The 14,316-nt window shown below is 45.2% G+C and overlaps 1 protein-coding gene across 1 annotated transcript in view; it reads right to left on the bottom strand.

Annotated features, from left to right (window-relative positions):
• Positions 1 to 1,353: 1,353 nt before the first annotated feature.
• Positions 1,354 to 14,316, bottom strand: part of JHY (junctional cadherin complex regulator) — a 31,728-nt gene continuing 18,765 nt past the window's right edge. The window contains exon 3 of the mRNA XM_049777943.1: positions 1,354 to 1,693. Within this exon, the coding sequence (XP_049633900.1) occupies positions 1,421 to 1,693 (273 nt within the window). The 3' untranslated portion in view covers positions 1,354 to 1,420. The remainder of the gene's footprint in view (positions 1,694 to 14,316) is intronic.

Genomic DNA, 14,316 nt, shown 5'->3' on the forward strand with positions numbered 1-14,316 from the left:
GATACAGCAGGTGCACTGATTTTACACAGATTCCCCCTTTTGACATGTCTCTTTGTACTACCTTCTCTTGTCTCTTTCTCCAGCAGAAAGACAGTTTTCCTTCGTCTTCTAAGAGACAAGAACTGCTGAAATTGTGGTCTGCAATCTCATATATGCAGAATTTTGAGCTGCAATGCCATGCTTGCACATAGACATATTAGAAAGTAGGGGCCGGGCGGTGGCGCTAGAGGTAAGGTGCCTGCCTTGCCTGCGCTAGCCTTGGACAGACTGTGGTTCAATCCCCCGGTGTCCCATATGGTCCCCCAAGCCAGGAGCAATTTCTGAGCTCATAGCCCAGAGTAACCCCTGAGCGTTACCCGGGTGTGGCCCGAAAACCAAAAAAAAAAAAAAAAACAAAAAAACAAAAAAACAAAACAAAACAGAAAGCTCAGCCACTTTTAAATGGTTTCTAGGGGCTGGAGCAGTGGTGCAGTAGTAGGGTGTTTGCCTTGCATGCGGCTGACCTAGGATGAACCGCTGATTCGTAACATATGGTTCCCCATGTCAGAAGAAATTTCTGAGTGCATAACCATGAGTAACCCCTGAGCATCACCAGTGTGGCCCAAAAACCAAAACCAAAGAAACCAAAAACAAACAAAACAAAACAAAAGGTTTCTAAAGGTGTACAGGACAAACTTTTTTTTTTTTTTTGGTTTTGGTTTTTTGGGTCACACCAGGCTGTGCTCAGGGGTTACTTCTGGCTCTGCACTCAGAAATTGCTCCTGGCAGGCACGGAGGACCATATGGGATGCCGGGATTCGAACCACTGTCCATCCTGGATCACTTGCATGAAAGGCAAACACCCCACTACTGTGCTATCTCTCCGGCCCCTCAGGCCAAACATTTTAATTCAAATTTAAGCACATCATCAATTAAAGGTGTTTCAGGGTGGCATTTCTGAGCTGAAAAGTGGTCATGAATGGGTCCAGGAGAAGTAGCCCGCTCTAGGGAAACCACGAGAAGAAAAGAATTCTTACCATAATATCTCCAAGTTCTTATATTTTGCCTCCGCATATGTCTGTTGGGTTGCGTGGAATGCTTCTTCTTTTCCTTTGAATTCTTGGTGTTTGTATTAGCAGCAGCCTGAGTGCCTCTGGGACCACCAGGCCCTTGTCTCTTGGAAAGTTCATTAGAATAGTGGAAGTTGGTGTTAGCAAGAGTAGGGGGATGTGGCTGTTGATGCACCAAATGTCTCTCTTCTGGGTCCCTGGGTTCTCTTTCCATATTAACAGTCCCTCACTGAGTGATAGCCAACTGGGTTTTTATAGATGAAACCATCAAAAAATCTGTTTGGGGGGAGCAGGTATATTGGAGACAACTTTGGGGTCCTGGTTCCCCAGGGCAGTAAGGTGGAGGTTGCTGGTAGTAGTGTCATAGATGATTATTCATGGGTTCCCTGTCTATTGGAAGTGTTAGCTGGCTTTTTCTGGAGTTGCTGCTGTGTGGCTGTGGGAATCTCTTCTTGGCTGGGTTCTGTGTTCTGTGGTTCTGGTACCAGAGGCTTGGGTTCCATCCGGCGTCTATACCGTTTGCGAATCTTGCGCTTGATGGGTCTTCTGAAAGGCTGCGGACCATCAGTGGTGTCTGAAGAAATACCTTGGAGCACGTTGCTGGATTTTGTACTTTCATGCTGAGACCACTGTTCTTGGTAATTCTAAGGGGGAAAGAAAGATATTTTTGGTTAATAGAATGACAAATGAGAATGACGCCAACCTAAAGGAAGTGATTTCTTTTTTTTCAAACTGGAAGTTGATGCCAATAATGGAATTGAAAGGAAAGAGAGAGGATAAGAGGGAGCTGGTAGAGTACCATTAGTGGGAGAGGGTTTGCTCTGTATGAGAGGTTTGAGGTTTGATTCCTGACATTGCAAAAATCACCCAGCAGGGGACAGAGAGATAGCATGAAGGTAGGGCATTTGCCTTGCGTGCAGAAGAATGGTGGTTCGAATCCCGGAATCCCATATGGTCCCCTGAGCCTGCCAGGAGCGATTTCTGAGTGTAGAGCCAGGAGTAACACCTGAGCATTGCTGAGTGTGACCCCAAAACAAAAAAACAAAACCAAAACCAAAAAAGCACTCAGCAGCAATTTGTGGGTGATTTACTGAGCAACTCTGGAGATTTCAGATCATTTTTAGAGATTTGAAAGCAAGGCCTCAGAAATCTGATCCCACCAGGATAATGTAATAGGGTATTAAAAGTTCTAAAAAGGTCTGTCTGCTAACCAATTAGTTACTTGGATATTGGAAAGAGATATAGCACAGCGGTAGGGCATTTGCCTTGCTCGAGGCAAACCCAGGAGGAACCTGGTTCAATTCCCAGCATCCCATATGGTTCCTCAGTCTGCCAGGGTAATTTCTGAGTGCAGAGCCAGGAGTAAGCCCTAGCATTGTTGGGTGAGGCCCAAAACCCAATCAATCAATCAATCAAGCAATCAATAAAGTTTAAAAAAAAAGAAAAGAAGATACTGATACTTGGATATATTTACATAAAGATTAGACAGTTAGTAGTTCTTCCTTTGACTAATACATTTATTTATGCTATACAATTAAAAAAAAGAAATGCGTTAGTATAGGCTCTAAGGATAAGCCTTTGGCTTAAGATACTGCTAAGTATCACTAAATAAAGGCAACAAGTTGCAGACACAGAAAGTGCAAATTTGCATCGAAGTCTTTAAGATCATGTTTGATGCTGATTGTTTTTTAATTTCCACCACAAAGAACATGGTTGATTTGCAATACCAACCAAAGACAGGTTGAATATGCAATTTAATTCAGGTGAGCATATATTCATAATATTCATAGGTCAGAAGCTAGAAATGACCTCCTTACCAGAGGAAATGAATCGGGTTTTATTCAAAAGCTTCTATAAGATTCTGTGCTCTAGTAAGGTCATCTGTGAAACCACAAGGACTGTTTTGTGGGGCCGGCATGGTGGCGCTAGAGGTAAGGTGTCTGCCTTACCAGAGCTAGCCTAGGACAGACCACGGTTCCATCCCCCGGCATCCCATATGGTCCCCCAAGCCAGGAGCGACTTTTGAGCGCATAGCCAGGAGTAACCCCTGAGTGTCACTGGGTGTGGCCCAAAAAACCCATAAAAAATAATAAAAAAAGAAAAGAATAAGGACTGTTTTGCTTCTGTTTCATAATTTAAGCTGTACTTAAGCAATACAACATGGAAGGGGGAGATATTTCAATAGTTCAGGATGGATGGTCTTTATGCTTTTCAAAGTCTTGTAACAATAACATGTACTCCATGTATAATAATAAATATGCTGTATAACTAGTTTGCTTTAGGCCACTTAGAAACAGTTCCCAAGAAATGATATACTTATTACTTTGTAAAAAAAAAAAAACCTAGTTGAGTTGGGAGCCTGTGGAAGGAATGACTACTTACTAAAAATAGTAAGATGACCATATGTATTTCTGCATTTAGAACTGTAACATATATTTCCTTTCTAAACACACGTAGAAAAATATCTATGATCTATGATCTGTATAATCATAAATGAGAAATGCAAGCTAACCTGATCATTTAAGGAAAAAAAATCTTGAATATTTGGATATATTGTCAAATATGTCAAATGTTTCAGCTTGTGGCATGGAATGACCAAATGATTGGCATAAATTCAACATTTCCTTCTCCTCTCCTGATCTACTTAGTGGGGGTCATTCTGCTCCTGTCTGTGACTACATAATATTTATGTCTAATAAGATAACTTTGGGGGGGGGGCTTTGGGCCATATCTAGTGATGCTCAGGAGTTACTCCTGGCTATGGGCTCAGAAATAGAACCAAGGTTTGTCCTGGCTCAGCCATGTGCAAGACAAATGGCCCAACCACTGCACTATTGCTATGGCTCCAAGATCACATTATATAAGATTTAGGACAGTAACATACTGCACTATAATGGCAGATTCCTTACAATGTGAACTTTAGAATCCATTTGCTTTAGATGTTGAAATTTCCGGGAGGGGAGCCAGATTAATAGCATAGCAGTAGGGCATTTTTGCCTTGCAAGTGACTGACCCAGGGATGAACTTGGTTTAATTCCCAGCAACCCCTATATGGTCCTCTGAGCCTGCTAGGAGTGATTTCTGAGCAAAGAGCCAGGAGTAACCTGAGCACTGCCCTAGTGTGGCCCAAAAAAAAGCCATAATATTTTTTTTCTGAGAGGGATCATCTGGGGCTTCTCTAATACAAATTCCAGGAGGTTTGTAGCCATACCCAGTACTATTCAGGGCTTACCCTGCATCTGCACTCAGAGATCATTCCTTGTGGGACTTGGGGTACGGAGAACAGAATCTGAGTTGGTTGTGTGCTAGGCAAACTCCCTATCCATTGTATATCAGTCCAGCCCTAAGGTTTCAATTTTCACTGGAGAGGAAAAACTTGTTTTTCTGTATTTCAATTGAAAAAACCTTATTCCACGATGAGGATTCAGTTGCATTCGAGGGAGGAGGGGGTGCTTGAGGGATGCTGGTAAGCCAGCTCTGCAAACAGGTACCCCACAAGCACCCTTCCTGGAATTGAACTCTAGAACAATGATTGTATTGTCTCACAGGTACCTTCCTAAAACATCCACGGTATCTGCTACTCTACAATGATTTCTGCACTTCTCTGGGAAAAGCCAGAGACCAAATTGTCTTTTCCTTCAAATATTCCATCATTACGTTTTTCTGTTCTCTCATTCCCACCTGAAAAAGCAACAAACCACCTGCCAGCAGTATTTTCATGGGGAGATTTTTTTTCATCCTTGTCTGTCTCTGCTACACCCCCCTGCTGGGTACAGTCACGTTTTTCCATAGGATGCTTTGTCTGCCAGGCCAGAGGTTCATCCTTGGCTGAAACTTCAATAGTCTCAAGTGTTAAATCTACAATTCACACAGATATAAATGCCCTGGGCTGGTGTTTCACCACCTAGAAAGAAGCTCGCCTGTCTCTGGACTTGTTATGTTTTCCCCACCTTCCACCCCATCCCCCCATATCCTACTTGAGCTCTGTGGTTTACTGATGATTTATTTCCCTACAACGGAGGCATCAGCTGTGACTAACTTTAGGTGGGGGAACCCTAGTTCCTGGAAGTTCAGCTACAAAGCCATTCACAGGCTGTTTAATCTCCATCAGCGACTCCCCATCCCCAAGTCCCCACTATTTCATCTAGCGCTTCCCAGGGTTCTTTTGTTACCCACTCTGGCAAATCAGTCCCCACTGCTTAATGGCCCGGCTGCTCCTGGAACACAAGCTCAGGGGCCAAGGTCCTGCAACATTAGCAAGGAGCATCCTAGGCCAGGAGGCAGGACACTAATTTCCCAGCCAGACTGCCCAGGGATGTGTATGGTTCCTTCACACTGTGCCCTTCCCAAGAAGCCAAAAATGGCCACTTCTAGCTGTGGCTTTTCTTCACTGGCTTCCCTGCTTCTGTGAAGTGAGCAGAAAAGGGAGCAGGGCAGGATTTGGTCCTAGCCCAAGTTTTCTTGCCCAGACCTGAGACCCCAGCATGGGGCCTGGACTCTAGCATGAGCCCTGGTGTAGAAAAGTTTTCTGTTGTGTTTGTTGGTTGATAATAAAATACAAGTACTTGGAGTTTTTAGGCTTATAAATGTCCCTCCAATGAGTACAAGGGAAACATTGAATCTGACTATTAAAAATATTGGCGGTTTCTCTTTTTGAATGTCAGGAAGGACATGCTCCAGGTTTTGCTGAGAAAAAAGAGACCTGTTGGCAGCCGAACCAAATTAGTAGCTGGTTGGAGAGGTAGGAAGGTGGGTCAGGGGAGGTATATCAGAGCCTTTTCTCCCTTTCATATCTTTCTTCCTCTTGCTCCTCTTTCCTGTCTGGAAGTCTAATGTTAAGGTAGAGTGGCCAAAAGGAATCATTTCAGCAAACACTTTGGCAGGGCTCCGGGGACTATATGAGATGCTAGGGAATTAAATCCAGGTTGCCCACATGAAAGACAAATACCCTAACTCTTGTACTATGGTTCCAGCCCTTTATTGGTTTTTGAGCATCCTAAAGTCTCTCACAAATGTCCATGTGCCTGCTGTGAGGACCCCACAGAACATCATCTGGGGACTTTGATTCAGCTGAAACATTTGTGTGTGTGTGTGTGTGTGTGTGTGTATGTGTGTGTCTGTGTGTATCTGTGTGTGTGTGAGAGAGAGAGAGAGAAAGAGACAGAGACAGAGATAAATAGAGAGAAAGAGAGACACAGAGAGATAGAGATATGGAGAGAACTTTCCTCCCTCAACAGCACCTATTGGGGAGATATAGAATTGGCCAAGTACACAGTGACCTTTTTCAGTCCTGTCTTAGTCACAGGGAGGTGCTACTGTTCCCAGGTAGGTGAACCCCCCTTATCCCCACAGGCACCTAGTTGGCAGTGACCCTGTCACACTCAACATTCAGTCTAGCAGGCGACCTTTAGCTGCTGGGCTCTTTGGTGCCATTTGTCTTCGGGCTGAAGGGCAGAGTTTGCCGTCTCGCTGGCCACTGGGAATGGACGTCTGGCCAGTTACTTTGACGGGGTTGAAAGATCTAAGAGGGACAAAGCACAGATTAGCCACATTAACTGGCTGCCTTGCGGGTTCTGATATTATAGAGGCTCTGCCTTGCTTAAGCTTGAGAAAGAGGCTGGTAGGACCATGTTTTATTATTTTTGGTGCCTGTTCGTGCTTCATATTTGTCCTCGGAGCTGGACTGTAGTTTCCAAGGAACAGAGTAATAATGTGACAACTAGTACTTTTTTTTTGTTTTTGTTTTTGTTTTTTGGGTCATACCCAGCAGCAATCAGGTGTTACTCCTGGCTCTATGCTCAGAAAATTGTTCCTGGCAAGGTAGGGGGACCATATGGGATGCCAGGATTCGAATCACCGTCTGTCTGTGTGCAAGATAAATGCCTTACCGCTGTACTATCTCTCTGGCCCAGAGAACTAGTACTTCTGAGATCACATCCTTCCCCACCCTTCTCAAGTTCTTGAAACACATCTGGGGGGCTCCATCTTTCTACAGTTAACTTAAGCTGATAGGATTAGGACTGCTGAAGCACATCAAGGGCAACCATGCCAGTGAAGACATGAGTCCCTACAAGATGATGCCAACAAAAAAAGGAACATATTTGGGGTATTTGAGTGTTTCTGAGATCTCAGCATTGACAAGGCCCTAGTCACTAGTGTAATGGATTCTCCCAAAAAAATGTTCTGTGAGCTAGGGGGGGATGGAAACCCAAGAGGAGAGAGATGGATTCCCTTGCCCAGAATTCTTAGCCACAGCCAGCACTCAGGAAATTTTGTTCCACAAAGTCATCTATTGGAAATAACCATCTTGGATTGGTGGGAGCCTTAGTGATTTGGGCACTCCTTGAATTCAAATGATGTACTGAATTCATGATTCTCAACTTTGCTTTCTGGGTAGCATAAACTCATCAGTGCCTTGAACTCATCCCAGACCTCTATTTCAAGGTCAGTTCTAGTTTCTGGGTTTTGGGACCACACACTTAGTAATAATCAGGGGGGTCCTCCTTGGTAGGGAGGGGATGACCATTTGGCATGCCAGGGATCAAATCTGGGATGGCTGCATACAAGATCAGTGCCCTATTGCTCCATTCCCCTAAAGTCATAACAGGTTACCTAAGCAGGGGGCCAGGGCCCAGGTATTGTTAGGGCAGAAGAAAAGGTCACTGAGCTTATTCCTAGGGTTTCCACCTGTATGCTATATCTTGGTTCTCAGAAGGGTATTTCCCTTCCTGTGTTTGGTTTTCTACCTCCCAGCCTGATGGGAAATAATGAGACCCTCCAAGATAGGCGTGTTTCCCTTAAGAAGCCCCAGGTACCCATTCAAATGCCCAGATCATCTTCCCCAGGCTGTCCTCTGGATCCCTCAGCAGCTTTCTGGGCCAGTAAAAACATACTTCTACATTATCTCTTTGAAAGTGGAATGGGACACAACCTCTGCCAGCTATTTTTTTCTTTCTTTCTTTCTTTCTTTCTTTTTTTTTCCCTTGGGCGAACTATTCTATTAATACCAATCAAATCGAGAAAATGATCAAATGAAATTGCATTTTGAGCATCATAAGCTGCGTAATGCCTATTCTGTTAAATTGGGGCCTATAATTGCTTCTCTACTGAAAAGATACAACAAAGACAGCAATCATGGCCGGTCATTATCCCAGACTAGGAAACCGGCCTCTGCCAGGGAGGACTTCAAAAGGCTTCAGGTTCTCCAATTGCATTTGGCGGCTATTGTTGAAATCCAGGGCAATCTCGATGAGGTGTTTACACGGAGGGAAGGCACAGCAGAGCCCCTGAGTGCCTGGGTCTCGGGCCATTAAAAAATTGGACATTATGTTCCTTGCTTTGAAGTGAGGGTTTGCAGGGAGGAAAGCAACTCAGATCGAGGACAGCTGAGCTAGATTGGGTAGCTACTGTCAAAGAAAAGTCCTCTGGTTCTTAAAGAATCAGCACCCCTCCTTCCACCGAAAGTGGGCACCTCCCCACAAATGCTGTGTGAACTCGCACAGCTGCAGGGGGTGCAGGGAAGGACGCAGGAACGAAGCACCAGCCGGCTGCCAAGTCTGACTCTCACTGGTGGCATTGTGTAACCCCCCACATCTTCACCCCTAACATTGTCTTTAAGTAGTGATCTGAGCATGGTACTAGCAGGGGTCACCACCACACCAAACCCTCCAGTGATGTTTTGATTCCTGGTTCGCCTCATTCCTTGTTGGGCTAAACAAGCACATCTCCGGGGCCCGGAAAGATAGCATGGAGTAATGCGTTTGCTTTTCATGCAGAAGGTTGGTGGTTCCGTCTCCCTGGCATCTCATATGGTCCCCTGGCTGCCAGGAGCGATTTCTGAGCATAGAGCCAGGAGTAACCCCCTGAGCGCTGCCGGTGTGACACCCCCCCCCCCCAAAAAAAAAAAAAAAAAACCCAGCACATCTCCAGCCTGCAAGGTCATTTGCAGGTCACTGTTTCTGGCTTGGATCGGCTCCTAAAGTTACTGAATGTCTCCTGGTGAAGTTGGCCATCTCAAAGGAGCTTCAGGTATCTCACAGTCTCCCTACATTGTGCCTTCTACTGTAGTAGGTTTTAGGTAGGGTTTTGTATAGGGGCTTCCCACCATCCCTCTGAACCCCCTAGTCTAGATAGAGGGAGCATGGAGATAAGGACAATAAAACCCAAAAAAAACAAATCTCTTTTATCAGCACAGCCCCACAGGTGCAGCTATTTGAAAGGCTTAGTAGTTGATGTTCAGTTACTTAGACATAAGCATATCCAGTATTTTTGCTCTGAGCTGAGCCACTTTCACTGCTCTAGGAGGTACAAGATTTGGCATCTGTGTGCTCAATTAGGACCTGAGGCTGCCACACACACACACACACACACACACACACACACACACAGTATTAAGGTGATGATTGCCTTGTATGCAACCAATGTCCTATAGCCCTGGCACCATGGAGAGTTCCCCCGAGCCCTGCCACACACCACCAGGAGCATGACTGGATGTGGCCCATATAAACACATATACATACGCAAGAATCATAGTGACAGCCTGGCTCTGGGATGGCTCTCTCTGACTGCCTAGCATATGCCTCTCCCTATAGGTCCCATCCAAACTGTGGATGAACACGTGCCACAGTCACTTCACAAAATTGCCTCCTGCAAGGTCATGGGCAGCAAGTCACTGGTCACAGCAGACACTGATCTCAGATGCACCATGGCTAGGGCACAGGAAAGAGAAGTGAAGATTTTCTAATTTCTGGGCCCTCAAGGCAGAGCCGGGGGAATCTATCTGGCCTTAGAAATGGCTCATTAGTTGGAAGTTCCCCAGTTTTGGAAGGCCTGCTTTTCCTTCCGGGTCAAGCCTGCTTTTCTTGGATTCTAGCCCGATTTTTTTTCCCCCATGAATGAAGTGTCACTCCATAGATCATATAACGTGGCAGCTTAACCAAGTGCTGAGCGAGTGTCTCAGTGAAAGATATCTGAAGGAACATATTGACAAAGCTGGAAGGTTCAATGAAAATTATGCAGCTATAAGTAAGTGCTCTTGTTGTGGTTATACAGTGCAAAATTAAAATGAATCCATGAATCAATGAACATTTACAGAATATGGACCCTACCAAAATAATTTTCACAAAATCCCTGAGAAGAGGTGAGAATAAAAGATCCCCAGTCAACTTAAAGAATTTATCATAAATGATGCCCTGTTTCCCACCAAGTAGAGGTAGAAAAAAGAAGAACCTGATTTGATTCTAATGCAGGGAAAGCTTAATTTGATGGATAACAACGTTTTTACTAAATTTATGGAAAAAGAGAGTTATCTATCACTCAGTAATTCTCCATATACAATAGGAGGTCCAAGGTTCATTGCAATGTCAGGTGGCAAATATTTTTATATGGGGCTATATCCACGAATGTATTGATCCCCCATATGAACTCATTTAGTCACCCCATCCATCTGATGGGAAAGGCAAGAACCATAATTTTAACTTCTCTTTAACATGGAGGAACAAGATTCTGCCAAATGTAGTGACTTAGCCAAAGTCGTAAGTAGTCAGTAATCCTGGGGATTCAAGTCCAATATTTTATGTCCAATTATACTGTTTAAACACACAGCCCAAGGGCAATTTCTTTTGCCCCAACTTTTATTCTTTGTGTGTGTGTGTGTGTGTGTTCTTTTGTTTGTTTTTGGGCCACACCTGGCATTACTCAGGGGCTACTCCTGGCTCTACACTCAGAAATTGCTCCTGGCAGACTCAGGGGACCATATGAGATACTGGGATTTGAACCACCATCCTTCTGCATACAAGGCAAACATCTTACCTCCATGCTATCTCTCCGGCCCCTATTTGTTTTTTTTTGTTGTTGTTTTTTTTTTTTTTTGGGGGGGGGTGTCACATCCAGTGGCACTCAGGCTCTGTGCTCAGAAATCGCTCCTGGCAGGCTCGGGGGACCATATGGGATACCTGGACTCGAACCACCATTCGTCTGCATGCAAGGCAAACACCCTACCGCTGTACTATCTCTCTGGCCCCCATTCAGCCCCTATTCTTAAAATAATAAGATTCTGGACCAAAGGAAAGGTGTGTAAAAATCATATTGTTTCATCCAGTATTTATATGGTGTTGGGGTCAGAGTGATAGCATAGTGCGGAGGGCATTTGCCTTGCATACAGCTGACTTGAGTTTGATCCCTGGCATCCCCTGAGCCTGCCTAGAGTGCTTTCTGAGCTCAGAGCCAGGAGTAACTCTGAGCACTGCTGTGTGTGGCTCCCAAACAAAACTAAATCAATATTTACATAGATCTTTCTATATGCTAGGTATGGGGAATTCAGAGCCTACTCCTTTAGGAACTCAGTTAGGAAAGACACAGGCACACAAAAGTAAGAATCCTGGTGTTCTGGGCTCTATGATGGGTTGGTTCCCAGGGAGGAAGGATAGAACATTTGGTGGCTTCCAAAAGGCAGAAATCATGGAGCTGAATCTTCAGCAAAGAAGGTAGGGCAAGTGAGTGATGTGTCTACATGGACACAGGCCTGGGTGGGCTTCTGGAGATTCCAGTGCTAATGGAGCCCCACTTGCAAAGAGGGGGAAGCAATAAAGGATGGAGTTGAAGAGCCAGGAAGGGGTCAGGCCATGATGGACTTCTTCTATTTCTTTGACAGGTCAAGTTTGACCAGCCTGGAAATTAACAGGGAATTGGTAGGAGAGAGGGGGAGCCAAGGTTGAGAGAGGAGAGGGAAGAAGAAGGAATATTTTGGGGGGGGGGCACACTGGTGATGCTCGGGGGTTATTCTTGGCTATTTGCTCAGAAATCACTCCTGACTTGAGGGAACCATATGGGACACTGGGGATCGAACCACAGTTCGTCCTGGGTCAGCCGTGTGCAAGGCATTGGCCCTACCACTGCACCATCGCTTCGGACCCAGAAGGGAGATTTGTAACCAACATCACCAACACTGATGCAGGCAGAGAGAAGACAGAATTGGCAGAGCAGTGGTCTGACAGCAGACTTCAGAACCAAAGTGTCTCATATCCAATCCAAAGTAACAGCCATGTTCATCCTCTAGCATTAATGCTGGGAACAAGAAGGGAGGTGAAGTTTAAAAGAAAAACAGCTGAAAACAGTCAATGATGTGGGGTCCTCTTGATTGAACCCCTCAAGAAAGTCTGGCAAGGATGAAATCTGCTGGGTTTGATTAACCCATCTTTGGGAGAGTTGCTCTGTAAAAGGGGCCACTAGAACATAGAGAAAGAATTTTTTTTGGCTTGTTTTTTTGGGCCACACCCAGCGATGTTCAGAGATTACTCCTGGCAAGGGTTCATAGAGAATGCCGAATATCAAACTTAGGCTAGCCACATAAAAAGCAAATGCAAACACCCTCACTGTCTTAGCACTCTGGCCCTTCTTTTAGCTGCTTTCATCCTGTTCTTGCTGAAGCCAGGGCTCTTTCACTAGGAGGCACTACAGCCTGGGGTTTGGGGTGGGGAGACCTGCAGCCCCATGCCACTTGCTCCCAACCCAGTAAGCCTTTCCACCTTGGCAGGTAGAGTGGTGCCACAGGGCATGTGCTGTTTAGCTCAATCCTTCCTATAGGCTCCAAGGCAGAGGTGGAGTGGAACCTCCAAGGCAGGCCTCACTCACTCACAGGGCCAGAGAGTGTCCCAACTTGGCAAACTGGGGCGTCAGGGCCCCATGTCCCTCTCTCTTTCCTTTCCTTTTCGACCAGAACTATTGTGTCCTTTGAGAGAAGATTCGCTAAGGTTGAGGAGAAACCCTGACTCTTCCCATGCGGCTTTGCTCCTTCTCTGCCTCCAGCATTCCTGTTGGACTTTAGGAACCAAAGGGTTTGACAGGCACCTAGCTGAAGTAGTTGTGCTTCTTTTCTTCTTTTCTTCTTCTTTTCTTCTCCTCCTCCTCCTCTTCCTCTTCTTCTTCCTCTTCTTCTTCTTTTTCTTCTTCTTCCTCCTCCTCCTCCTCCTCCTCCTCCTTCTTCTTCTTCTTCTTCTTGTTTTTTGGACCACACCCGGCGGTGCTCAGGGGTTACTCCTGGCTGTCTGCTCAGAAATAGCTCCTGGCAGGCAAGGGGGACCATATGGGACACCGGGATTCGAACCAGCCACCTTTGGTCCTGGATCGGCTGCTTGCAAGGCAAACACCGCTGTGCTATCTCTCTGGGCCCATTAGTTGTGCTTCTTAGCATAGCACAGAATTGGGGATAGCTCCCTGGACCCCAGGCTGGGCAGATGATTTCTTTTGGCTTTTGGTTTTTGCTTGGGTGTCTGATCTGCTGTTTTGACAACAATAGGTCCCCAATAGGTGCCCAAGCTCAGAACCAACAGTGGCTCTGCGCAGGACTGTCTTATTTGGGAGATACTAGTGGATCAGAATAACAACTCTGCTCCTCTTTGCCATGCAGCTGCCCTTTAGAGAGGACAGGATGACAGGTAGAAGGCTTTTGACATTTCATCTTGATTAGCCTTCTAAGTCAGAATCAAGAGGAGAAAATAAGGTCGCTGGGCTTTTTTCATTCCCCCAAGACAATTTCCTTTAAAGGCCCCATCCTATGGAGCTTGAGGCAGATGCCTCTGGCTATACTGAACAAATCCTGAATACAAGTGAGCTCTGAGTGCTTCCCAGTACAGTTACCAACTGGCTGCATGATCTTGAGCTGCCCTCTAGTGTGGGCTGGGTTTTACATGCAGGAGCCTTCACAGGCCATGGGATTAAGATCCTGGATCCACTTGTGATTTCCGAGGTGATGCTCTGGTGCGTGTTAATGTACAATCGACAGGTGGTACTGGGAGGGAGAAGACTGAGAAACCATTTCGCACAGAAATCCATGTGTTGTTGTTGTTTATTGTTCTGAGTCATTATTGACAAGTTAAAGGAAAATCACAAGTGAGGTCATTCAACTGTGAGTGAGCAACCAGGGGGTGTGGAATTGTAGGTGTTACCAAAAAATGTTGGTATTATAACTGGATAAGCCTAAAGTAAAGATGAGGTATAATGTGAAATGCTGCTCTTCCATTCTGTTTCCTTGCCATCTTCTGCAATGAATTCATCTATGTAGCCTTACAGAATTTTCTTTGAGAAGAAAGTAATAAATCCTGGTGCATTATTCATATCATGGACAGTGTTTAGGAAGAATATTATCTTTTATAAAAACCTCAAACTTCAGTTACATGTATGCTATTATTTACATGTCCTATAACTTATGGAAACACTTCTCCTTAAAGGTAGAAAGTCTGGTAATTTTCCATCTTTTGCTATTACAAAT

This window comes from Suncus etruscus, chromosome 8, assembly GCF_024139225.1.
Source record: "Suncus etruscus isolate mSunEtr1 chromosome 8, mSunEtr1.pri.cur, whole genome shotgun sequence".
NCBI classification, from domain to species: domain Eukaryota; kingdom Metazoa; phylum Chordata; class Mammalia; order Eulipotyphla; family Soricidae; genus Suncus; species Suncus etruscus.